The 27,623-nt window shown below is 37.4% G+C and overlaps 1 protein-coding gene across 3 annotated transcripts; it reads left to right on the forward strand.

Annotated features, from left to right (window-relative positions):
- Nucleotides 1-675: 675 nt before the first annotated feature.
- Nucleotides 676-27,592, forward strand: LOC139970967 (organic solute transporter subunit alpha-like). 3 transcript variants are annotated; one of them, XM_071977062.1, is made up of 8 exons: nt 676-1,013; nt 18,669-18,871; nt 19,515-19,672; nt 20,482-20,555; nt 21,175-21,336; nt 22,278-22,401; nt 24,162-24,414; nt 24,789-27,592. In XM_071977062.1, exons 2-8 carry the CDS (start codon nt 18,730-18,732, stop codon nt 25,217-25,219), a joined length of 1,344 nt encoding a protein of 447 aa, XP_071833163.1. In that variant the 5' UTR covers nt 676-1,013; nt 18,669-18,729; the 3' UTR covers nt 25,220-27,592. The 3 variants fall into 3 exon arrangements, with proteins under 3 accessions (XP_071833163.1, XP_071833162.1, XP_071833165.1); XM_071977061.1 differs by having other exon boundaries at nt 677-978; XM_071977064.1 differs by lacking the exon at nt 676-1,013 and adding an exon at nt 11,123-11,258.
- Nucleotides 27,593-27,623: the final 31 nt, after the last annotated feature.

The following is a 27,623-nucleotide window of genomic DNA, read 5'->3' on the forward strand; positions in this document are numbered from 1 at the left end:
AATGCAATTCAGGATACACTCAAAATGACACCCGAAGATAGAAAACTGCAGTTTTTTGAAATATTGTGTTTTCTTGATATCTTTTTCCTTGTCTTATGCCAATTAGACAGGTTTAAAAATAAACCTTATTTACTCCACGACAAGTTCTCACTACTTAGTCATGGCCGTCTTCCACACCACCATCCTTCTCTGTCCACATCTGTTCCTTTCATACAACTCGCCCCCCCCCCTTCCCCTCTCCAAAAAATGTTCCACTGAATCTCAGTGTTAAATATCTTCCTTATATATAGATGATCAAGCCTTAGATATTAAAATTCAAATTATAATAAGCTTTTGCTATAATCTATGGTTTACACCGAACTGGGCCAATGGCCAACGCTCGTTAGGGGAGTTCTCTGGTAGCGGTAATATTTAGCTACGGTAAAACACGTGCTGCTTGAGAGAGCATATTGCGTAATATTACACCTAAAGAGAGAGAAAAAAATCGTTTGCCCTTTCCCAATCCCATTATTTAATAGTCAAAAGTCACTGTGTCACAGAACTCTTAGCATATTTCATTTTTGTTTACAGATACGATGACTGGCAGAATAAACAAATTCTGAACCTCGTACCCCATTCAAAGGAACCAAAGTTTGCACCGATACGATGAATTGGTATCAAATTTTATGAGCCGGTGTGCTTCCAAGCCCAGCCTCTCTCTAAACAACGTGGTGGATTGGGCAACCCTTACGATCTGTGAATAAAGCGACAGTTGTGTTGGTTCACAAGTGTAGCTAGCTAGCTCCCAAAACTGGTTACAGTTTGATTCAAAGACTTCTGTCACTTTCATTCCGTTGTGCGTGTGCGTCGCTCGCGGTTCAGTTGAAGTTTTATTTTACGCGGCATTCTTTGTCCTACCATTCATGCTGCGGGCCGGACGTACGAGTGCATATTCACACCAAGGAGGTTCAGTCGTGAGCGCATTGATGCAGACGACAGGTACGCTTACGTTTCATCGTTTGGTTTATATATAGGTAGGCTATATCTATCTATCTATATATATATAGATAGATAGATATATCTATATATATAGATATATATATATATCTATATCTATATCTATATATATATATATATATATATATATATATATATATATATATATATATATATATATATATATATCTACTTTCGAAACACTTCGTAGCAGGCAGGTTAACAGTACCTACCGGTATAATGATAATGATTAAAAATAGAAATAAAGATGCACTGCGTTATTCCACTGTTATCAATGAACTTTGCCTTCCTGTAAACTAGTGTGGGGTTGCGCATATACATTTAGCATATTGCTAACGTATTGTTTAGAAAAAAATTTAAATAGATAAATATGACAGTCATATATCTATATGTGGGCATGAATGTGTACTCTAACTAATTTAATTAATTTATTAAGCTGTACAGAAGAACATTCTTTTACATACAAGCTAGCAGCCTAGGTTAACAGAAGTCAGTTTTAAGTTAAGTCAGTATTTTATATTTATGTATAGATGATAGAGATAAATCTGAGATCAGGCTCTTTTTCGAGTCGCATTAACTAATCAACATGAGTTTGTACCCTAATTCCCGAGTAAAGGAGCTTCCATCACCATTCCTACCTTCTGTTTATCTCCTCCCCCACCCCACACCCCCACCCCACCCCCACCCCGTGATGGTGACGAAGTTGTAAGACGTTCATCTTCCTCTTTTATAGGGCTATTCATTCTGTACCATACATCATATACAAGATAAGTTTGCGTTAACTGTTTATGGTAATAGCCATAACTTCCATTAGCTACAATACCCACGTAGTTCATGTACATCTTAACGTTGAAGATAACAATCAGAACGCCACAAGTTTCACAAAGTTACGGTACAAAAACAGAGAGGTATGCTCTGTTATACCCAAACTTGACATTGATGTCATGAGATCTTTCTCACATTTCAGAGACTATCCATCACCCTCTCCAATAACAAGTCAAACTGCTTTACCAAACAAGTTCACGTTAGAGAGCCATAGATGCTATAGAATAGGATCATCCTTCGAGTCCGATGTTTGATGCAAGCAAACTTAGTTGAAAAGCCCGGCAAATAAAGTATATATGCTTTCTGTATACATAGTCTGCTTGGTGAAGTCATATATAGGAATCGCTCAATTCACGTTGTTCAGGTAACTTTGTTCGTATGTATAGTAGATAATATCTGTACACGCAAATAGTACAACTGACATATAACCCTTCACCCTTACTAGTTCCAGCTAGTGCAGTAAAAGTGTCTTCTGAATTATTAAAAAGAAAAGAAAACTAAAACGTATGAGCCATTGCTTGAAGGATGACCTTTGACACCGTTCAATTAATTAAGAATTGTTATTGGCCATTAGAAGCAATTTCATTAACATTTACAACTTTTTTTTAAATCGTCCATGACTCAATAACCAACGTGTCTGGACTCTTAATATCATATACATGATCACAATACATATGTTTCAATCAAAACGAAATCAACTTTGATAGATAGATGACATGTATGAACTCAAAAACAGTTTTCCATTCTTTTGTTGGACCATGAAATATAAAAACTAGAAGCCTTCTGCCAAATTACGAATTGTGAAACTCACCTCCAGGTACAAATATAAGGAAGGAAATAAGAACGCATTGTTAAAAGAATTAGAATGGGGTCGCTGATTAACCTGAAAGGAGAAGTGATATTCCGTCTGCAAGCAAGGTTGAAATGTTGACTCAAATGCAGGTCGAATTAATGATGTTGTTGTGTAAAGGAAGCGATGAAGTACGCCTCATTGACAATTCATGTTATCATCAATTCAATATACCTTACACGGTACTTCCTATGGTAAGCATGGTTTTTCATACATGTGTACATGCATCACATGGGTTTTTCATTTTACCTAATAAAAAGAACGAATTTATTATGATGGAAGTTTTAAACCATCTTGGGCATAGATTATATTTTAATATTTATTTTGAAAGATCAGATTTTCAATGATTAGTTAATTATTATTCAGACGATTAGCATATAACGCCCCCCCCCACCCCAACCCCCACACCTCTCTCTCTCTCTCTCTCTCTGCCCAATCCCGGGACCCAGAATGAAAAGGCTTGCCTTCTGCAGTACAATTTCGACCAGTAAGTTAACATCAATATAGTAATTTCTTTCGGTAGTACATCATCGTCACATCTTGTTAGCCTTCATGGCGTTCCATAGAAGCAAGTTTACTGCGATCATGAAGGATCTTTCAAAGTTTTTTTCTTCTTCTTTGTTTACAATTTTGCGGCCATTTTTGTTCCCGATATTTCTGTTTATCATACAAAGACCAATGAATGAAGACAAGCGAGCGTGAATTGAGCTCGATAAATAATGGTGATCTTTTGAACTTGTCTAAGCCTGTTTGAAGGCGATAGTCGTAAAATGAGGAGAATAACCACATTCTTTAACTATACCGTCAATCATGATATTTGGGCAAAATCGGTGAATGGGTGCGTATGACTACATATATCTTCGACTTAAGTACGAGGCACCGGTATGTGTTTAATCATTTGTAGTAAATTTCAATAAGACAAATAGTGTATAAGTTTAGTCCTGCACACGATGGTATTGTAATTAACTCTCTCAATTTTGAAAATTTCAAGATTAAGCTTCGATAAGAACTGCGCATGTCCATTTCTCTGATGTCACAACGGATGATTGTGACTACGACAAGATATGATAACATGTGAACTGCATTTACGTTAATTCGTTATCATAAACAGAGATATGGTTTGTCTAGCCCTTTTGCTCCCCCCCCCCCCCCATAACTCATCACCTCTCGACTCCCACGCCCATTCTCAGGTGTTAACTTGGTCCGTTGTTGCAGTATAAATGTATATACATGTACATGTTGTTAGAAAATAGTTACATGTAAATCATAACTTCAGTAATGTAAGTTTAGAGCAATATCCTACAATTATCAATTGACACCAAAACTACCGTCTATGCATGCATGGTATTGTTCTACACGACTGTAACCTTCAAACAGATAATTAACAAAAAGATAACTCTTCTATCTTGTTAAACTAGATATAAATAGGTTAAACAATATCCACGTCTACGACAACAATTATTGAACACAAGCACGCACCACGCATGTTTTGGCGTTCCATATAACTGAATAACTACGCAAGTGATTGTATAGGCATCTTATTAAAGTATTGTACTCTTATATGCGGCATCAGACTAATACATGCACGAATGACTGTTGAAGATGTCAGCCGGTATTTTGCGGTATGACAACTTACTGATACCAATCAACTAGTATGATTGGGTTTCCCCGTGGCCTTTACCCCAGTAACCCCAGCGGTTTCCCTTTGGCAACGTCAACAAAGCTGTTTTACCTCAAAAATCGAACAAAGGGAAAAGTCACCACAGCCCACTGGAGTGTGACAAGTTATTGTTCCCGTTCTATTATAGGGCCATTCTGCAGTACTTTATGTACCCGTCTCTTTCTCTCTCTCTCTTTCTCCACCTCCGTCTCTCTCTGTAAATACGTTTATTTTCGCGGGTAATTGTTTGCGATGCCAACAACTCGAGCGCTTCATTTACCTATTACCCATCGGCTATGTGTTAAAGGTAACACTCTTCTCGTTGTATAACCCCCAAGAGATCACACTTACTATGACTATATCTATAAGCATAAGGTTTAATAATAAGAAGAAAAAAATGTCGGAGTCAATTTATAAAATGTGTCAGTCAAGTGGAGACATTCAATTGCTAAGGTATACCTATGAAATTTCTTCTTCAAATTGTTAAGTTTTTATTCAACAAACTTCTGACGAAGATAATAAGGGCTTTCTGAAGCAAGTGAAAAAGAGCTGCAGGCATGATACTGTTCTTTGTAGCAAATTGTACAGATTTTTAAGGAGATTAAAATAGTGATGATTTTGGTATAGCCTATAGTTTCTCCAAGTCATATAACTGTATGTCCAGCCATATAGTAAGCCATATAAAAGTGTTTATCTATTTGCGATGACAACAAACAAATAGTTTTTGTTAATGGAACTTTGCATCTATAGTATCGTACAATACAGAATGGGTCTATTTGTTTCCGGCTTATGACAAAGGACCGGGAAAGCCCATTTTTTTCTTAAAGCGATAGAGCCCTATGTACGGCTCTGTTTGAGTGTTCATTCTAGCGCCCTCTTTATATACCAGATTCTTTCTTTTTCTTTTCTTTTTGGGGTTAAAGTTCAAATCTTCCTAAAATAGACAGAATCAGTTTACTAAACAAATAATTTTTGGATTCGATAAAGTTCTGTATAAATATGACACCGCTTCCAAAAATAAGTCAGAAAATAAATAAATACAACAAATAAATACAAAATATACACAGGTCTTGTTAATTTTCTGCCTTACACTTAATTAATGGGATGAGTAATTTGCCGTTCTACAAAGTAAACATATTCGTTTTCAATGTGAAGTGAGGAGGTTATGGGAAGGTGCGGGGATCAGTGGTTTGTTTACTATATCTCAGGTAAATGTTAAATAACACCGGTCCCAGCACCGAACCCTGTGGAACACCATAGGATACGCCAACAGCATTAGAAACAAATGTCTACAATGCGAACTCTCTGGCTACGATTAGTACTAAAGGATTTACAGCATGTAACTCCTATCGATTTACACTTGTCAGTTACATGAGATTCACTGCATTTTGAGCAGGATGGGCTAGATGGTGTATATAAGACATTGACCTCAAGTTGAAGTGGCCGAAACGTTGGCAGATGTTACATCTTTTGACGAAAAATCGATCTTAAACAATGCACAAGGATAAGCCAATATTTAGGCGGTTGCCACGATTATGATTAAGTTCACGTATTTCATTACTAACTGATAAACCAGCTTGGAAAACTTCAGGATTATTTTTTGGTTGGCTTAATAGAACTTTCAGATGATCGTTAATAGCATTCTTAACGACAGAGTTTACATCATGATTTTGATTAACAATCGATATAAGAAAGAATATAATATATAATAAAATAATGACGATAATGGTGAGGGACTGGTGTGTGGAGGGGGTTAGTAGTGGTGGAGTTGATGGGATGATATGATGGTGATTGACAGATAGTGCTGGAGAACGTGATGTGATAAGGACGGGAATGGTGATGATAGTAGTGATGGTGATGGATGTGATGATGGTGCTGGTGGTGCCGATGATGATGTTGATAATGGTGATAGTGTCGGTAGTGGAGGTGATGGTGGTAATTATGGTTTTGGTGGTGGTAGTGGTGATGATAGTGGTATCGTCGGTGGTGATGATGATTGTGATGAAGGGTGATGGTGATTGGGAAATATCTTCTAATAAAAGTTGTGTCATACAATCGAGTAACAGGAGTGGGATTTGTAGTAACCATTTGCTATTTTAGAGCATACATTTGACCCTGTTATTGTTTTTATTCTCAGAATGTCTCAGAATGTAGGCTACGGTACTAACACACACTTCTCTCCGATTCAGTCGGTATTATTTAGAACCTTTTTCCCTCCACGAGCGATGAAACAGTTATTAGTAATAATTGTAACTGTTGTGGCATTGCTATTCGTAGTGCGGGAATGTTGCAAGTATGCCAGATATTTCATACCTAAGTCATATCAAACTATATGACATGTACATTTGTAATAACAAGGTCTCTCCTATAGCAAGCTGTGCGGTGTCTTTGACCTGGACAGAAACTACTGCGCATGCTCAAATTAGTTCATCTTGGCCAATGATAATCCTAAGACGTGTCGTGCATTTGGCTACAGATTAAACTCTCCGATTAAATTAAAACATAAATAAGTTACAGAAGGCACGTCCCTTCTAGAAGTGGAATGCATATATCTATTACATATTCATAAGTTTTTATCAATATCACAAAATATATTCACAGCCTTCACGAACGGTCACAGCAGCAGTCAAATACTAACCAAATTATCCAATTAATTGAGCGTTCAATTAACCGAATAATTCCGTTGGTATGGTATATGCAACCAAGTAGTCTAAAACGATATGATTACGAAAAGGCATTTATTAAACTCATTGCAAGCCGTCTGTGCACACCATGCGAAGGCACGTGCATCCGAAACACTGTTGCTTGTTTTGAGTTAGGCTTAGGGCCTTCGTGTATCAGCAGTTTCTATATTTTAAATACAATACCCTGCATGTTTATTATCAGCATGCTTGGGTTGCCAAGCGAAGCCCGGCTCCATGCACGTAAAACCACTCCATCCCTACCAACTATAGATCTAAAGGCCTTTTCCGACAAATGACGTCTGTTTGCCATAAATATGTAATAACCCTGTTGCATATTCATATATTCAGAAACAACTTACTACAATGACAAAGGGACTCGTGATACACATGTGACGATGATCACAAAGTCACAGTCTCGATGCAAGGGGACGGGGCCGTGAGGGGGGGGGGGGTGAGAGTGGATCAGTTCAGTAGTGTGGTTGACGTCCCTAGGTTCTTTCTTGAGTGGCTTTTCTTTACAAGAAAATAACAGTGTGACATTTTGATCGTAAACAGAATGTTCTCTTAGCCTATATATCCAAGTCCCGCAGGCGTAATGTTACATATATACCACTTCCCGATGTCTTTCCTTCAACAGGTCACATGTCAGATGTCAAAGGTCACATGCCACGGACAGTATATAACGTTTAAAAGAATTAAAAATTGCCTTATGACGTCACCTAGATTGTTGCACTATTACACCTCGGGCAAGAACTGAGGTTAACTACCGATATATTTCCTTCCTTAACCGCTATAGCCTTTTCACACAATAACCTTAATACACTGATAGGTTGTCTCGGATCATATGTAATATCTGTTTCTTTTCCAAGGGAATCATGATACTGCCGCATGCATAATGCATATGATCACGTGACCGTGATACTATACTTGGAGGGGATTGTAGGGATGGCAGTGTAACAATATAGAGTATAAATTCGATCTTTCGTGATCTATCTCGTATTGTGAGTATAGCCTGTTGCTATATAAAATGAGAAAGTAACCATATAGCTTTGCAAGATCTTTCCAGCCTTCAAGGGAGGTTTTGAATCAATATTTCACTTCTAAATGAATGACTCATAAATATTATATAGCTATAGACAAATGAAAGAGATCTATATATATAAAATACCTACTATCTTAATATACGGTAGCATATATAGTGAAAATATAGCATATCCGCAATATCATTATTCTTCTCCCTAAGACTGGCCGTACCCGTCGAACCACGACATGCCCTGGTTAATCATTAACCTTTCTGACCGCTTTGACTTCGAAAAGTGAGAGAAAGCTTTCGAACTACAGAGCTTCAGGTTGATCATTAATTCCAGCTTCTTCTATGTTGTCCAGTAGTGCACAACTAGCCCCCCACCCCACCACACCCCACCCCACCGCACCACATCCTACTCCGTCCTGCTGATCCACCGAATACTTATCACGTTATGTGAACTTATTGGGACCCCCCCACTCCCCTCCCAGGTCTACTCAGTCCTGACAGGGCTTCCACGTCAGCTACAGACCTCCTGACTACGTGTCGGCTTATTTACCCTCCCCGTCCCCCCCCCCCCCATCTTCTCCTTTGATTCCACACGCTCTCCTCCAACCTCTATCCGTTCGTTTTCCTCCCTCACCCTCTCTGCCTTCCCCCTCCCTCCGGCTCGCCCTCACTCTTCAAGTTGTTTATATATAATTTTTTATACTAGCCTCGACTATATTGATTAAACTTACTAGTGCACTGTGAAGGATACAATTCTTCATACTAAATCCTATGAACGTGATGGTGTAACCACATGATGGGGTAACATTAAGTAAAACCTTCGTCAGTAGATGGTATACTTTGATCTGTTGACGCCATACCAATGAAAGTACAAGATAGTAATTCCATGGTCGTCGTACCAGGGTGCTGACTCTCTGGTAAGACATTTTCATACTGTTAAAAATATTTCATGGAAATATATAGCAGGTTACAAACAGCTATATATTCTTGCAGACATTGTATATAATTCCATTGTTAACAATACAGTTCATACAGCCCTTCTAGTCACGTTTATATGTTTTCATTGTTTATACTTCACTTGGAAAATTATGATTTCCAAAAACAAACGGAGGGGGTGGGGGAGAACGGGTGATATAATGGTCCCTGGTCCAACCTGTCTCTCTTCGCAGCACACAGACGTACACAAGCATATATACATATATATACATACAGACATATTCACAAAAGCAGAGTACAATCTGCGCCAATACCTATATATCTATATTCTGTATTTTATCTGATGTATGAAAGTAAAATATTAACAAGAGCTTCTGGAATTTGGTGTTTTGTTGTAACCTTTATGTAAATATTAGATAGAGAACGTTGAGATATAATTAGTTAAGTGTTTACATATCTAGTTCGTTGTGGCCGAGGGCATTGGGCTATTAAACATAACCCCGAATGTTATCGCATTGCAGGGATATAGGAACAGTTAGAAGTGGTAGCCAAGTCGAACAATGCCACAAAATCGTTTTATCGCTTCATCATTACTTATTAAGTTCCAATTATGATAATAATATTTTAACAAGCCAAAGCTCGTGGGAGCTTTTATCCTGTTTAACCAGCTACGCGTGATTTAGAATTGTTTCTCGGTCTGTTTAAATACCTATATGATAACTGTATGATATTGTATTGTGGAAATGCTCGAGATTAAATTGAGTATAAACGAATGGCAAAGACATAAAGGATATCATTATTAATTTTATCAAGTTTTTCTTGAATCATATAAACCCAAATTTAAGCAAACTTTGTCATGGTGACCATATAACCCCTGTCTGCATAATTAACTTCAAATATTCACTTTAACATTTTAAATAAGTTCAAAATACCAAAGGAAACCGTTTCACACTAGTGACAGGAGAAGGATTTCGCTAAGAATATTATCTTTGCAGACAACAAGGAAGGTCAAAAATATAACAATGAAATATAACAATGAGGAAGTATTTGTCTTTATAACATATTTGTGACATTTTGAACTTTTGAGAATAAGCCAGAAAGCGAAAATATCATTCTTAAATAGAAAAAAAAAATGCATTTCGTCTTTTCTCACGATGTTGTACGACACTCAACTATTCTGTGAATGTTAGGAGTACCTGATAGGGGAGGGTGTAGGGGAAGCGGGTATGCGAGTGCATGGGCGGGTAAACGGTTAGGGTGGGTAAACGGTTAGTGTGGGTAAACAGTTAGGGCGGGTAAACAGTTAGTACGGGTAAACAGTTAGGGTGGGGTAAGCGGATGGATGGGGAGTACGAGACTGGGATAGATGAACAACAAACTCGACGCTTTTAATAAAATCGTGTCAATCTTAGATAATATAAACAAAGCACTTGTGTTTTATTATCAATTAATCAATTCTGAACAATTTAATTCTATTTTCGTCTCATAAAAACCTGCAATTTTATCTCATTCAGACCACGCCGCCCGTCCTCAATATATGCCTTGCCCGTTCCACGTTCCTTTATTTCAAATTAGCCATTTCCTTTTTAATTCGTATCAGGGATATCGTTAATTAGCCTATACAATTAAAAAATATATGTGATGCAAATAAGAGATAACTAAATTTATATTAGAGATATTTTTTACTCCTTTTAGAGATATATTAATAATCCGGAGAAATATCGTTATCTTCTCAAATCCAATCTCTTCTAATTTAGAGATATCTCTTGGGAATCAATGCTAAAATGGTTTGCCATGTAAACGGACTATACCTTCTTAAAGGTTACAATGACGCAATAACATGGATTACTCAGCCAGCTAATTTCCAGATCTTTGGTATAACTTGGTTTTAAAGCAGATAAAGTGAAACTATATAGTCTGTTACTTATCACTATTTATAATAGCGCCCGCTAGTTTCATTTTTGTCCAATTGAAATTCAAAACATCATATTTACATGGAAGAAAAAAATTCATGTAGGAAATCGTTTGTCAACTATGTTGTAGAATAACCAACCAGAGACAAGATTAGGTTGTACAGTTATCTTGAAATTAAGTCAAAGTTCAGTTGACAATATACTCAAGTGGGTAACCTACACCCACCCCTATCGTGATATAAAGTTCATAAGCAGCACGCCAGGAGGCCTGATCTCATTTCAGTTTCGTGTGAGGGTTATTAATACTGTACGAGTTACATTTAACCGGACCGGACTGCATCTTTCTGTGTTGGTTACGGAGGTTAGCCTTAGCTATTTTTTTTTCAGTATTACATTTTCCCAATCATTAATTAGTCATATATAATTATACACATCATAATTATATTTTAAGTTAGTATTTTCGAGACGACCTTAACCAATGTTTCCTTCAATTACAAGTCTCAATAAAAAAAAAACTAAAAAAACAAAACCCGAATGGACAATTCAGAGCTGAAACTTCATATTGCTAAGTGTTCTAAGAATTTGTTGACAAATTTTTTTTTGTTTTTTAGTCTTAAAAGACAACTGAAGGCAAACTAATTAATGTTGAGGTGTTTGTATAGACCGCTAAAAACAATACCACTGCCATCCGTTCAGGTTTTTATTATTTCTATATCAATTTCATTTTGTGAGAAAAGACTTTTAAGACATCAGACGTCAATCAATCAAAATGGCTTGTCTACTTAGTCTATAGCAGACAGACTCAAAAGTAAAACAAAACAAAACGTATTGGAAAAGCAAAACAAGTTTGATGGTTTCATATTTCATATGATTTAATACAATGCTTTGGAAATTTATGAAGGTTACTTTCTGCAGTATATTGCATAAACTGATACTCTATTGTTTGTTTGAAGTAAAAAAAAAGGAGAACAATTTGTGGGCGAGTTGTTAGAATTTAATAATATATGAATAAACATTAATTCTATTTTTGGAGTGAATTAAGGAGCCGCCGTCATCTTTGATATTGAGCTTCAATTTGAATGAGAGTATATTCCAGATATTAATTAATCTTTAAAGGTAAAGTATCTTAAAATTACCGAAATAGCTACATAGAGATAGACTTGTAGTAAGTCCATACACTTATTCTACTAGCATACAGTGTTGCCGGCAGGCTCTTACTCGCCCTGATGGTGGATTTCTACTCGTATACATGTGTACACTCTAGTGTAAACTTAAGTATTCTCGCTCAGACCCTTGTACTCATATACGCGTACTCCTGCATTGAGAGGGGGAATTCTCCCTGTGCGCGTCCTACGATACTGTTCGGTACTCGAACAATGCGTATGAAAGTCTGTATATAAATATATTATTAACACTTATTTTCCCCTGTATTTGTTGTAATGTATCGTGGCATATCAATACTACACTATAGGCCGCCCTCACATAACCATCATCATTCAACATAATAAAAATAATTAAACACATAAAATTGGTATATTATATATCTTTCGTAATTTGAACAACTAAATTATATACAAACTCTATGAAAAGAATTTTCGGAGATCAAAGTACGACTGAGTTACTGATATTGGTAAATCGTTTTGGATTTATTCAGATAAACAATGAACGTTATGACATGCCCAGGCTATCTCAGCAGTAAATGCTAAAAGTATACAGGTTAACATGTTGTATATACTAATCATGGAGTGAGATGCGTTAACCTTTTTTTAGGTACAGCTCCAAAAACAAACCCAAAAATTTAGGTTTATTTGTATTTAAATCATATAAAAAGCTACAGCAACTGGATTGGGCTGGAGTATCATGTCGCTTATCGATCGAAATGGTGGTAATCGGGTTGATAGAAGACGGGAATCACGTGTCACAAAAACCGATTAATTGTGTAACTTAACGTCAATCTCCCGCATGCAGGAAAATTTGTTTTAACATTCCAGATATGTACCCCTCCTCCCCCCCCAAAAAGAAATCAATATACCGCTAGCTGTACAGTATATCCATGTACGTATAGTATAAACATATGCATCAAATGTGAATCTGTGTAGACCTTGATGAAACTCAGTAGCTACTTATCGAAAAGTTGCAGGTTGCCAATGGTGATACTGCTTCACTAGTTAGGCCTACGATGTATTTATGCAGGTTGAAGCATCAATAGAGAGACCACCTCTTAAGTTGTTGATCCATTCGAAAGACATGTTATATTACAGTTATATAGGCCTATATATCTATCTATATATCGCTACTTGTCTTAACGGGATGTATCGTAAATAGCCTATAGTCCAGTATAGCTGATACATGCACCTCAACAACGCCAATCTCAACCTATATCACATTCACTTTTTTGCTCAAATATTATGCTATATATATATATACACAATTATAGCAGTGATTCAATTGGATTCCAAAGACTTATTTTATGTTTAAAATAAAATGAAAAATTGAAGATCACTCGAGAAAACATATATGTTGTTTTATTTGTGTGTGTGCGTGTGTGTGTGTGCCACTGAAACATATAACAAACAGCAACTTAAGTATGGAAATTACCTATAGCTGCATATTGCGCAACATTCACGTTTATCAATTTTCTCTTACGTAACTTTTTCTGATTGCGTATACAAGACAGGCCGCTCTCCTACTCGCACCCCCCCCCCCCACTCCCTTCACATATATCCGGGTGAGAACAAAAGGAGCATTTCATGCAACGGCGGGCATGATAGAAACTATTATATGACCCGTACCTGTCACCTCCTACCCTTGTGGACCCTTGCTTACCCACCCCCCCCCCCCACAATCTCATCTCCATTCTACATTCAGTACGTAATCATTATCAAGAGACATTAACGGAAAACTTTTGAAAATAAGCTAGAAAGGTCTGAAGATTGTGACCGCCCTAAAACGTTTACGGCAATACGGTATAGTAAACCAATCTTAAGACATATATGAAGTGGCTATATTTGTCTTCTCAGTGAAGCAGATAAAATAGCATATATATATGCGGGGGGGGGGGGCGGATCCAAGTGACGTGGGTGTGGGTGTATATTCCCTTCCCCATTTTCCGACCCCACACCAAAAAATCTACAAGAAGTTATTGCACAGTCTTGCGTGTGGACCTAAATATCATACACAGTTAGACATACTAATTTATTGGGTAAAATATGCCTCATAACTTGTTCTATTTTCATGTCAACATTTTCTATTTCTGCATGGAGGAGGACGACTACCCTCACCTTTTTTAAAAATCCTGGATCCAACTCATATATAATACCCATATAATATATGCCAACAAATAGCGAACGAACATATTTTATATTGCTTACATAATAATAAGTTCATTAGCCTCGCCATGCAGACAAAAAATTTTTTATTAAAAGTTGCATTCCTGGGAATTTTTTATCACTACCGCTTTACAGTACACAAATTAGGCATAATTCAAGGGTACTTCTTTTAAATTATGATTAAACTGTTTTATAACTCATCTTAATGGTTGTGATGTCTATATAGAAATGGAAGGAATCTTCAAATTTCTCATTTCGTAGGCTCTATTTATAGTCTAAACGCCTAAACCCATTCACGTATAATCTCAATACAGATGTCGGATGAAAAATGCCTCACTGAACACAGACAATATTAAAACCATAATTCCCTCCCTGCTCAGTTATGCATTTTATATGAAATTTAAATGAAATGAATGGATATACTATTTGAAATTCGTTGCGCATGCGCATGCGCATGCGCATGCGCATGGATGCTTGGTTAAATTTTCGATTCCATTCGACCTCAAATTCCCTTAAAGTGCAAGTTGAGGTACATTGAGTTAGTTAAGGTATATAACTTATTATTCACTAAAAAGTCAACAATTTTTGAGAATTTCACTGAGACTTTAACCCGTTGCATGTGCTTACTACCAACACAAGTGTCTGACCGACCAACTTATTTTACACTCGAAAGGATTATTAATAATTGATTTATTCAGAATTTTAATCTGAGCATGTTATATTCCGAGAAAAAAAAGAGAAAACATTGTTGATGCTAGTAATGTTTCTATAGTAGTTCCGGTTTTCTCGATATTGACCTTTAAAATTTATTAAATCTGGAATGCTCCTTTAAGGCTAAATTGATGATGATGTCGGTTCCTACGTAAACAGGCCTTAATATCATTGTTAATTCATTCTTCTTCGAACTTTATATACATAACAGTGTATCGCTAAATGACATTCAACACCATTTTTTCCCCTTGAAACATTTTTAAGAGATTGTAAACATGCACCCGATACACACAGAATCGGCTGAAACATGTCATTTGAGGTCATAGAACTCTAATGTATTTCCAATGAGGGTTTTGTTGCACGGGAGGAATTTACCTACGGTCGGTGTTATAAACTATGTAGCTGTTTAAAGATCATTTCTCAAAAATCGAGATTGTGTTATAAAAATACAACCTGGATTGGGACATGAGTGTATTTGAATAGTCTTGTTAATTTGTGCCTATGAAGCCATGATCATGTCTTTAAATAAATTGTCACAATAGATATTGAATATCCTAAAATATTGCGTTATTTTTTCAATATAAGTTTAGACTGTTATAACTAAGAGTCAGTTTTTGGTACCAACAATTAAAATGTATATGCAAATAAGTATAATTTAACAGCTAATCGCACCATTTTTGTGCGAAAGCAAAAAAATAACATACGGTACAAAAACTGGATGACAAAACGAATGAAATATAGGTCATAAAAAATTTGTAATGCTATAAAACATTTTACTACTTTAAGTTGCCGCATGTATATAGCAGAAGGAAAAGCTATCACGGTATCATTAAAAGCGGAAAATCAAAACAAAAACTCCCCATGCATGTATTATATACAAATACATTGCACAGTACAAAAAGTTCATTCCAAGACTTACATATTGAACTGTACACCAGAACATGAAGGTGTTTTTACCTCCATGACCAGAACAAGCACGATTTAGCCTGCACAATATAGGCCACAAGGACTGGGGCACGAACATATCGAAGCTTATTGTATTGATGACAATTGTCAATCACAGTGCGCCTGAATTGGTCGAGGTAAGCTTATTGTTCGGTTTTAAATTGCTGTTTTCGGGAAGCTATTCAAAGCCATCTTTTGTCTAATTGGAGTTTATAACTGTACCACTAGTGCGGGGATCTTACAGTCATAGTTGTGTAGAGGTTTGTATTCAAAATAGGTCAGTGGTTCTAAGAATATCGATTATGAGTTAGGCATGGTTGTCAGTGAGCAAAATGAGTCCCTGGATTAGTACGAGTAAAGTCGCCAGCTAGTGTTTATAGGTGTACAATAAAGACCAACAGATTAATTCTTACTATACGGTGTTTGAAAATGCATATTTTTCAGAAACAAGTTTTGGATTTTAGAAGAACTTTGGTGAAATAATCACGTTATGTACAGTTTCGTGCTGTGGATATATTGTCAACAGTGTTTGCCGGTGGCCGGTGATATACGGCAATATATACCCGAACCATATCGGTATGTGAGTATCTATATAGGCCTATAGTTATGTCATATGTGACTCATGTGCCATCTGATAGTGTCATGATCATACGGTTACATTGTTGATGTAATAGGACTGGGGATTGACAGTGGCTCAAGTAGTTTGGGTTTCGTGCCCAGGCTCTATATCTAAGGTGACTTTTCTATTAAAAAAATACCTTCTGTTGGCCAGGAGTATAGTCGGAATGTAACGATAAAAGATGATGTCTATATGTAAAGTATGAGATGGCGTCTATTTGACCCGATTCAATCCCTATAGTGGGACCCGTAGTTATAACTACCCCAAGGGCCCAAGTCATGACTCTTGGTCAACTACCCCTAGTCATAACTTCGAGTCGTAACCCCGCATTTCACCCCTTGTCATATATACGAAACAACTATATAGCCCACCAGTAAAGTGGCTTAACTAATTAGGGGGTTAGTTGGTTGTGGGGTGGCGGTGGCTGAGGTAATTGAAGGGTGTGGGTTGGCATGGTGGTATCGTGGGTATGTGGGGGGGGGGGGTGGGGGTATGGTGGAGAGTGGTTCGATAGGTCGTTCCATGCATATTTATCTGGAAGTTCAATGAAACCACAATATGAATTTATTAGTCACGTGGGTACGATATTTACATGCGCTATCAGAACACGGATCGCATACCTTCTGCTAGATTAATAATTACATTAAACTTGTTTTACAACCGCGAGATAACAATAGCTATGTCAGCAGTATGTAATCAACTGGTGGTTAAATTGTCCTTTAAGATCTAATTAATTATCCGGCAGATAAGTCGTCAGTGATAAGCAAGCAAACACTTCACTTTTGAACTTTAAAACAAACCAGGAATAGTTTCGATTTAATCGGTCTGTTTCTTGAACACCAGATCATCAAGTTTCTCCTTTCTTTAGTCTCAGGTTTTCTTTCACTTTTTCTTTGTCGCGTTGTTTCTTTAAACAACACTTTCTCTTTCTAATTTCTTTAATTTCTCCTCTTCCCCCTTTTAGTTCCTTTTTTGTTGTTGGCTTAACTGTGATATTGTATTTTGTATTCCTTGGTGAAGGTAAAACGATGATGCATTTATGTGTGTGTGTGTCAGTGTGTATGGATGTGTGTGGGCTGTGCCACCTTACATTGGAGATATTGAACTTGTTTAGTACATGAACTATATTCTGTTTTGTCATAGTCAAAGGTCAGCAGAGGTCAAAATTTGAAAACCTGGCAAATTCTTAATGGAACTTAATGGAAACTATAGATATGTATAGTTATATATAGTTATATATATATAGTATTCGATTCGAACCCGGGCCTCCCGCTTTATATGCGGACACCCTACCTAACTATAGGTCATGGACGCTGATTATCTGTCCAGAGGTTCGAAACCAGTAAGGAAGGTCGTAATTCCACTGTAAGCGTTTGTCACCTGTATCGAACAATGCTAGTTCTGTTTTGGTGACATGTTTTGTCTGACTCGAAAGTATATCCTATACTTCTGCAAGCAAAGTTCAAACACTTCAAACCAATCGTTTCGTCTGTTCTGATGACCTTTCACTTAATTTTTGTCGGTTGTCTGCTAATCGTTAAACCACCTAGGCCTATAGATATATCCTTGTAGAAAACTAATACTCTGAAGAATTGCTTTGACCTAATTCAAAGTTATCGATGTTGGTTATAAAATGTTCTATCGAAGATGATGCGGGTTGAATCGAATAAAGGACCCGTACACATGAAGTAATAACGATGTTTGTATAGGTATGAGGTATCAGATGTACAATATACAGGCAAGATTGAATAACAAAAGAGGACAATGGCGTCTTCTGTAACTAGTAGAATATATATATATATATGTAATATAATATAATATAATATAATATATATAGTTCAAGGGAGATGTGTCAAAGGTGCTTAATGAGTTGATAACTGCGATTCATGTCTACTTAAAGTATGGATTCCTTACCGACGGAGCCCAAAAGTAAAGTGGTGGTAACCGGCAAATGCTGCCCCCATCCTTCAACCACATCAACTCACCCTCATCATCCTCATATTACCACACAAGCTCGCGCCATCGTGTTTTTCATTATTCGTGTATTTTCTCTAAAAAATCCTTTTGCAAATAACAACCTAACTAATAACTTCATAAATACTGCTACATATATTGACATCATCTAATTTGATCAATGTTTGAATTTTTCTTCTCTCGTCCACCGCAGGAAGCTCTTAGCCAAGAGATAGAGAGAGAACAAAGCAAAGAGAAATAGGAAGAATTTCAATATGGCAGACGACAATGACACGTGGTACACTACTGAGTTAGCGCTTGGAGTGGGTTCTACACTAGCACCGGAAAAACCAAAGTATCCATTTGGATGTGATGGACCGGTCTTAATCAAACCGACGACAGAGCAGCTCCTTGCTGGTAGGTTAGGCCAGACAGTCGTTTTGATGGAAGGCCTTATGGGCGTTACTAATAGAAGGGCGAGAGAGAGGGGGGGGGGGCGGCGGGGGAGATAAAAACACGTAGATGTGAGAGTAACGGACTGTACAAGTTCGAGTGCAGCATATTGAGTACCATAAACAGCGTGAAACTACAAACGAGTACTTAAATTATATATATGTTTACTCCGCTTCCTAAAGTAGCAGGTACGACTATAAAGTTAACCCACCCGATGAAAGCGTATGGTATCTATTTACGAAGGGGGTGGGGGCGGTCACTCCCAAATTTTGTTTTATACATCGGTCAGACGTCACTGTAACATCATCGTTGCCATTTGTCAAACCATTTGTTGGAAGATTTGACAAGTCAATTATTACAACATGTTTCATTTCCACTCTTCCTCAACTAATGGTTGCGTCCCAACTCAGCGTTTTACGATGGGTCTAGCGCTGGATAGCGCGGGAGGGGGATATTCAAGGGTATAGCAGTTAGCCTTGGGGAATGGCACAATGTGAGTCGTCAAGGAAAGAGTTAGGCTAAGCAGCGCTGTAACTGGATGAATTTGGGTGATAATAATTTCAAGAAAAATTCCTAATCCTGATATCTCTTCTTTTTTATTTGGTAGCTTTGGCCGAAGAAAGAACCATTTTAATCCTCTTGGCTTTCGCAATTGGACTGACTGTTCTGACCGTCGGTATCTTTATTGAGAGTTTAATTTACGTCTGCAGAAAAATCCCAAGCCGGAGGAAAGTTCAACTTGCTTTTGTCATGGGTATATATCCAGTAAGTATTACCTCCCCTCCCCCATCCCCACCCCACCCGATAACATGTCCGTCCCTATCCTAACACCTCTCCTGCAGAGGTGAGAAGCATTGTAAAAAGTGTTATTATATAACTTGAAGAACATTCATGTTAGAGTAAGAACTACGGCGTTACATGTTTATTAGCCGTGATTACAGATTAAACATCCCCCCCCCCCTGTCAAATGTCTTTCTATTAGTTTGACCCCTATGTAAATACAGGTCACATATGATGCATTACATATCGTGCTCTTTAAGGCTTTAAGTAATTCATTCACACGGTTCGCCAAATTGTGGTTTGGAACATTTGATTCAAAAACAGCCAAAAATCCGAGTCCTCGAATATAACCCATTGTTTTCCCATGCATATGTCGGTTTGCATTGATACGTTAACATTCCGGCTGAAACAAATGAACGATCGATTGAAGGTTACTCTATGTAACGTGGATACATGAGATGTGGGCAGATACAATGTACCCGCAGGATTGATAAACACAAGAGAAAACAATGGCAATATATCACGGTTGGAAATGTTATATATATTGCAGTACACCGGTAACTTTATATGAGCAAATAATAACACAATAAGTATGATGTAGCATCCCTTGTATGTAAAGTTTATGTAAGTTTGAAAACACGGATAGTGGTGTACCCGCGCAACATTAGAAACTTTGCACACACTCGTAATTTGCGTTTGCGATGATAATTAGGTGTCTTTGCAATTAAAGGGGTGGGTTCACATGCAGTCTTCGGCAAAGGAATCATTGTTGTGTCTCTCTTTTTATCCAACAGGTATTCTGTACGACCTCCTTAATGGCCCTTCTAGTACCAAATGCTGCCCTCCTAACTCATTTTACAGCCCAGGTGTAAGTTTATCAAACCATCACTTCATGATTTCATATAGATATATTTATAAATATACTACACAAATACGTTTGAAAAAAAAAAACAGACCGGGAAACCGTAATTCTTGAATGGAGTAAATATATTGATATAGGTTGTTAAATCGGTGTGATGTTTATTCTGGTGCAATTGTTTAGAAACAATGGTATAAACGTTCTTTAATGAAAGTATACATACCTTTGTTCTTTCTTTGCTTGTTATAACAATCAACATTTGTCAAAGGGCCATGATGCAGAATCTGTTCTGTGTCACAGAATTGCGATATATTTGGAACTATACAAGAGTAGATGTGTAACATGTGTCACATGTGTAACATGTGTAACATTTGAACATTTGTAACATGTGTAACATGTGTAACAGCCTACAGGTGTAGATGTGTAACATGTGTAATATGTGAAACATGTGTAACATTTGTAACATGTGTAACATGTGTTACATGTGTAACATGTGTAACAGGTGTAACATGTGTAACAGGTGTAACTGGTGTAGATGTGTAACATGTGTAGATGTGTAACATGTGTAACATGTGAAACATTTGTAACATGTGTAACATTTGTAACAAACCTTGTTTTCTTACCTTAGGTATTTTTCCGTGGCGCTCGTCCAATTTATTATGCTGCTAACGGGTTACTATGGTTCCAAAGATGGCCTGTTAAATCTACTCAAAGGGCAAATCATTCCTCTCGGCAGTCCGCCTCTACTTATTTTCTGTACATGTCTTTGGCCGAAGATACCAATAGTTCCGTAAGTAAATCCACGTGAATGTTTTACATTTTCAAATCGATTGCGTCAGTGTTGCACTCCCTGATTTCCTCCTCAATCTATTCCATATTCTCTTTCCATATTTGTCTCCTCATTCTCCTCATCTCTTCCTTATTCTGCCCCCAGTTCACCTCTCCATTTTCTTCCTCCTCTCATCTTCCTGATCATTCTCCACCTGCTCCAACCCCCCTCCCCCCACACCCCACCTTACCGCCAATTCTCTTTCACTTTCCCCATCCCCTTGTTTCTCCTCATTCTCCGCCTTCTATGCTGCCTCGTACCGAAGTCTGCCCCAAATTCTTCTCCCAATTTTCTCTACTATTTTATTCACCAATATCCTCATTTTTTTCTCTTTTCATTTCCTCCTCTATGCTCCTCACAATGCGCCTCCTCATCTTTTCTCCTGCATTTTCTACTAATTTCCCGCCTCTTTTTCTTTTCGTACTTATCCTGTTCAGCTAACCAAGCTTCTCCTCATTTTCTTTCCCACTCGCCTCCTCATTCGGCCCTTCATTCGCCTCCTCACTCTCATCCTCATTCCGTTACTGATTCTCCTCTATATGCTCCTCCTCATTCTTCTCATTCTCCTCAGCCTTCTCGTTCTACTTGTACACGCAATACTCTCCCTTAGTCTCCTCCCATTATCCTCCTCATCATGCTTCTCTCGTGTAGCCTCGTCTCTGATCTGCGGATCTACATAGTGTACCCACCCCTAAGATGGGGTTCTAAATGTGGTTATCCTCCTCGACTCACCAACTTTTTCTCTCTTTTTCCTTTCAATATTTGTCAACTATATTTGATCTTCATACGTCATAGAAATTGTCATCAAATACACCAAATTAATCTTACTTCAAAGAAATCTTTACATTCTTTCCATTTTTGGTCTAAATTTTCGTGTTTTTTTCCCCTTCTTTTCCAAACAGACCCACATACAAGAAATTTATCCGTGCCATCCGGTTTATGGTGATTCAGACAGCAATATTCAAACCGATGATGTTATTTATTGGCGGGATGCTATGGAGTAACAATAATTACACGCCAGGAAATGTAAGTCATTCACGTCGAACTTTACAATACATAAACATGAACCGTTCAAACATTCTTCCTTTCATTTTACGAAGAAATAATAAGGAAACCATATGCGGTTAGCGCGGTTCAAATACTAGAATTTTATAAACATCCTGCCCTGTTTAATGGTCTGGTATATATGTAACCATTGAATGGCAAATGTGAATGCATAAAACATGCCGATCACTATAATATCAATTGGAGACTTAGAGTGATGTGTTTTCTTCTCCCCCAATAACCCCCCCTCCCCCACTAACCCCACCCTCATCCGTCCACGTCTCCTCTCCCCTCCCCTCCCCTACTCATGACGTTAGACTTCTAGAGAAATTAGTACAACTCATATAAGCAACTTGTGTGCTTCAAAAGACATTTTCAATATAACGTTTAATTGGTTAAAATAGTTGCCATGTCTTCTTGATCCGATTCAACCATGTTACTTTTTCTCTTCATCGAAAAAAAAAAGATTAAAATTAGCTAGTTGCATTGCCTCCAGTAATAGTTGCAATCATGTATTCAGCCCAGATTCCAATATGCAAAGTAGACTGGGCTAGGTTAATCTGCTATGAAAGTATGGCAGGTCGATAAGTGATTCTCTATATAAGTGTTTTTTTACCTAAAAGCAATAGACCTTCTCAAAATTGTAATTTTTATGTTTTGACATGAATGCGACACATAAGTGACAGTGAAGTTTTACTAAGATTAAAATGGGTAGGTACAATATACGCTGTATATGTCACATGCTACTTGTTTGCTAGGGAATTCAAACATATAGCCATCATTGTTCATGTACGTGATGGAGATAATTGTCATGGACAAATTTTCGAAACAGTTGAGAAAAATCACATTCCATTTGGGAGATATCACCGATTTATTGTTCCTTCACACACATGGATGAAGACTTGATCAAGTCTAAATATGACGTCATCGAGCCACATTATTTTTTTTTTTTTAAATAGTTCCTTGAAATCTTCTGTAATGGAGATGGGCTTTGGAAATGTTGCGTGTAAAATATTGCAGCGCTTTATATGGCCTAATAATTGCATTGGTTTCAATATCAGCAATGTTAACAATTTACCTGATATAATGTTAACTTGTTGCCTTGAAATATAATATGGAAAGAAAAGCAGAAGGTTTCAGATCCTGGTGCATGGCACTATAATATCACAGATTGAAATATGACGGCTCCCAGACACGACCTCTCCCAAACGGAATATGTTGTTCATCACCATGGACTCTGCATGATAATCATAGAACAGGGTTGTCCAACCTACGGCCCGCGGGCCACAGTCCGGCCCGCCGCAGGGTTGCGTCCGGCCCGCCAGAGATGCACTACGGTGTGAAATTTATTGAGCAGATTTATTGATAACAATTTGAAGCTATATAATCAATCATTCGAACCTTCTGGGTCCAAAAAAAAATGCATACAGGTCAGTTTGTGTGACACTCTCTCAGCGGAGGGGAGGGGGGGGGGGAACCGGCTGGACTTTATTTATCTGTTTTATCAGGAAGGAAAATAAATCAGTGCGCTCCGCGCGCAGTGCTTACATTTTGTTGCCTTGGGCTTCGCGCAAACTATCGAGCGTAGGGTTCATGCGGCCCCCTCCTTCATCATAACCATTCCATGTGGCCCTCCTCTGCAAAAGGTTGGACAACCCTGTCATAGAATGATGGGTTGGGCTTGTGTCTCCTTAAGAGGTTTCCAAATGATCTTTAAACATTATTTTATCCACATTTCACAGTTCAGTGGCTCGGATCCGTGGCTGGTGATGGAAATCATGATGCTGTTTTCATCGATGTTTGCCCTGAACGGTATCATTATTATGTTCCGTATATCCAAGGACACCATGAAGGAATTTCATCTGGTGCCTAAGTTTTTCACAGTTCAGCTGACCCTCATCTTGACCAGCGTGCAGGGTTTTACCATCAGTCTTATTGTGTACTTCGGAGGAATTGCATGTAGGCCACCATTCATCCCGCCAATGAGGGGATTGTGTAAGTCCAACGGTTGCATATTTAAAATTTCAAAATAATGAATATTCATGATTAAGTTTGACATATTTTATCATTTACGATGACATACGAGAGTGTTTGATATTATCTTTGGGAGTTGATTTAGTTGGTATTGGCAGGAAAATAAATTATTTCGTTTTCTGTGTCGTTTATATATGTACATTGTGCACACAGACACACATACAAAGATTTCCTTGTTATTCCCCTTCCCCCCCCCCTTTCTCGAGTATATGGTTGTCAGACGGGGAAGCGGTAGGTAGGGGGCATGCTGAGTGTATAATTGAGCGGAACATCTAATTTAATTCTGTCACCATTTGCTACCAATGTTGTTTTATTCTTATCACTCATGTTTACAGATTACGATAAATTCCTCAACATTTTTGAGATGTTCATCTTCAACCTGTTCGCTACCATCTGGTTCCGAAGACTAGACGGAAATCTCGACGAAGTTCAGAAGGAGCGCCGCCTGTCAAAATATTCGCGACTTTCAGGCAGTATCTCCGGTCCACCAGGAGGCGAGAAGCCGTCGAACATGCCTACTCTTAGTACCTCCTTGGAAGGCGGAATGGACGATTTCGACCAAAAAGTTCTCAACAATAATTCGCGGAACGCGTTCACCGTCGAACATGACGACGAAAAGAAAATGCCATATTTAAATCACTCCAGTATTTCCAAGAACGGAGGCATCACACCGCCAGAAGATCAAAGAAGTGAATACGAGGGCGAAGGAATGACGTCATCCTCACCTCTGGTGAGATCCGACTCGGATCGTGAGACCAACGTCTGATAGCTAACGTCAAGTTTGGCTGGTTTCGTTGGTCAATGGCTCGCTTCGACGTACGCTATGCAATAAGGAGGCCGAGATCCAATACGGCCGCGGTTCGGATTGAAAAATAATAATAGTAATATTAATAATAATAATAATAATAATGAACAAAACCTTAAATATGATTCAAGAAGGTCCTCGTGGGAAGTGTCACGGACTGTATTATGGTCGCGTTGCCATGGTTACAAGCATGTGCAATCACAATCGATCGTAAATTTATCACGGAGCATGAATAAAGATAACACAAAGGTTTTTAAAAATTGCAAATAAGAACTAATTTTATGAATTAAGCAGTACTATTTTTTCATTCATGCAAGTGGCCTTTTCGTGTTTTTTTTTCTTTTCTTATTTTCTTCCGATTTTTGCCGTCCGTCTTAAAAACAGCTTACACTGTAAATGATACAAAATATGTATTGGAGTTCATGCAGTATAGCTACATGTTAACACCATTGGTTATTACGTATGAGTTGCAACGAATGTCTGTAACAGTGGCGTAATCAACCTTTTGCTTTCGGAGGGGCTGATTCGGGGAAGGGGGAGAGACAATGGGGTGGGACAGGGGTAAGCATACTTGACGATATCCTAATACATAATTTAATGCGGACTATTGATAATTCATGCTTGTAACTATATCTATAACGGTGTAACATATATAATACGTGAGTTCTTTAATCCAATTTGAACAAGTTAACTTTAAAGTCTCCGTCCATCATATGGACAAAATTATAAGTTTATCTCAGCTCTGTTGAATAAATTGGGAGTTTGATTAAGTTGATGATTTAAATGATTTCTATATGTTATCATATGTATTCACTTTTAAACATATATCAGTTATTTCACGGTTTAGGGATGATGTTTGGCATTCTTCTCCGTCTCTCATCATGAGGCAGAATACACAGAAGATGGGACAAGTGTTTTAACCGAGATGATGGCATCCCTGCAGGAAATTAGCTTTGGAAAATGTTAGCTATATTAATTAATGTCAACTTTGGGACGAATTCCTTTTTTACATATCGTACTAACTTAAACGCTGTATACGGCATAAGCTTACAACTTTCTAACCAACAATCTGACCAAAGAATGGAATATTTACATCTAATTTGCATATTCCTCAATCCATTATGAGATCTATATCTATGTGGCTCTTTCTTGTTTCTTGTAATTATTAACATTGATTATTGTTATTATTGTTATACTTATTATTATTATTATGATTATTTATTTATTTTAGCACTTATCTCTCACATACCTGAAAAGTGAAATACAATTAATATCAAAAACTTTTAGAAAAGATAATTCCTCTCAACAAATTAAACCGACTGATAGGTTGAGTTTAACTCTTATGTCGACAATGTTTAACATCCATCTGGCTTCAACATTTGAATTTATGCAAATGTATGATCATTGTTTTTTGTGCTGGCATAAGAACTTTTATCAGGATAAAAATGATGCCTTACGCTAAATTCTACTATAACTTATTTCAACGGTTACCATGGTAACAGCCTGCAAGGACCGGTGTAAGGCTACTGTTATTTTATTTATTTTTTTAAATAAACATAAATTTACGAATTGTTAATCGAGAGTTTCTGTTTACTATACGCTACAATTACGATGACTAAAACAAAATATCAGAATTATTTATCTTTAGTTTAGGTCTTACGGCTAATAATATTACTATTTAATAAAGGGTAAATCGTAAACGACAAACCGAGAACCGTAAAGTTTTAGCAAATTTCATTTACGGATCACCGTAATTTAACAAATTTTGGTCAAATATGGCAATTATAATTATATCCAATGCGAAGTGTTACATGTTGATCTAGTGAACTTTTTGACATCATGGACAAGAATTTGAACATTTCTGTTTTTACCTTTCAGAAAGGGCTCTTGAGATATCGTGGGAAGTAAATAAATATGAGAACTGCCCATATTATATATTAATATTATAACGATAGTATTCTAGTAAAACATGGTAACCTTCTATCGTTGAATATCCATTTATCACAATTTATATTGGACGTATACCCACGAAAAGTTTGTTAACAATAGTCTCGTGTTAATGTAATCTCTACCTATAAACCGTTTAAACATTTTTTTGTAGTGGGGGAGGGGAGGGGGAGGGGAGGGGAGGGGGAGAGACCTTTCTTATTTTGTTGGTCATTTTTATGTTAATTTTTTTTTTAGCACTGACGGGTTTAAATGGAACATTCTTCATTTTTCTTGTTACGTGTTACTGCGATTGTATTAATTTCGACCAAGTTGTGTTACTTAAATCAACCATCAGTTTTGTGTTATATCAGAAAACAAAGAAAGTTGACCAAAGAAAAGAGAAAATAGAGAGGAAATATCATGAAATGACACAACT

The sequence above is a fragment of the Apostichopus japonicus genome, chromosome 8 (genome assembly GCF_037975245.1).
Source record: "Apostichopus japonicus isolate 1M-3 chromosome 8, ASM3797524v1, whole genome shotgun sequence".
Lineage (NCBI taxonomy): Eukaryota > Metazoa > Echinodermata > Holothuroidea > Aspidochirotida > Stichopodidae > Apostichopus > Apostichopus japonicus.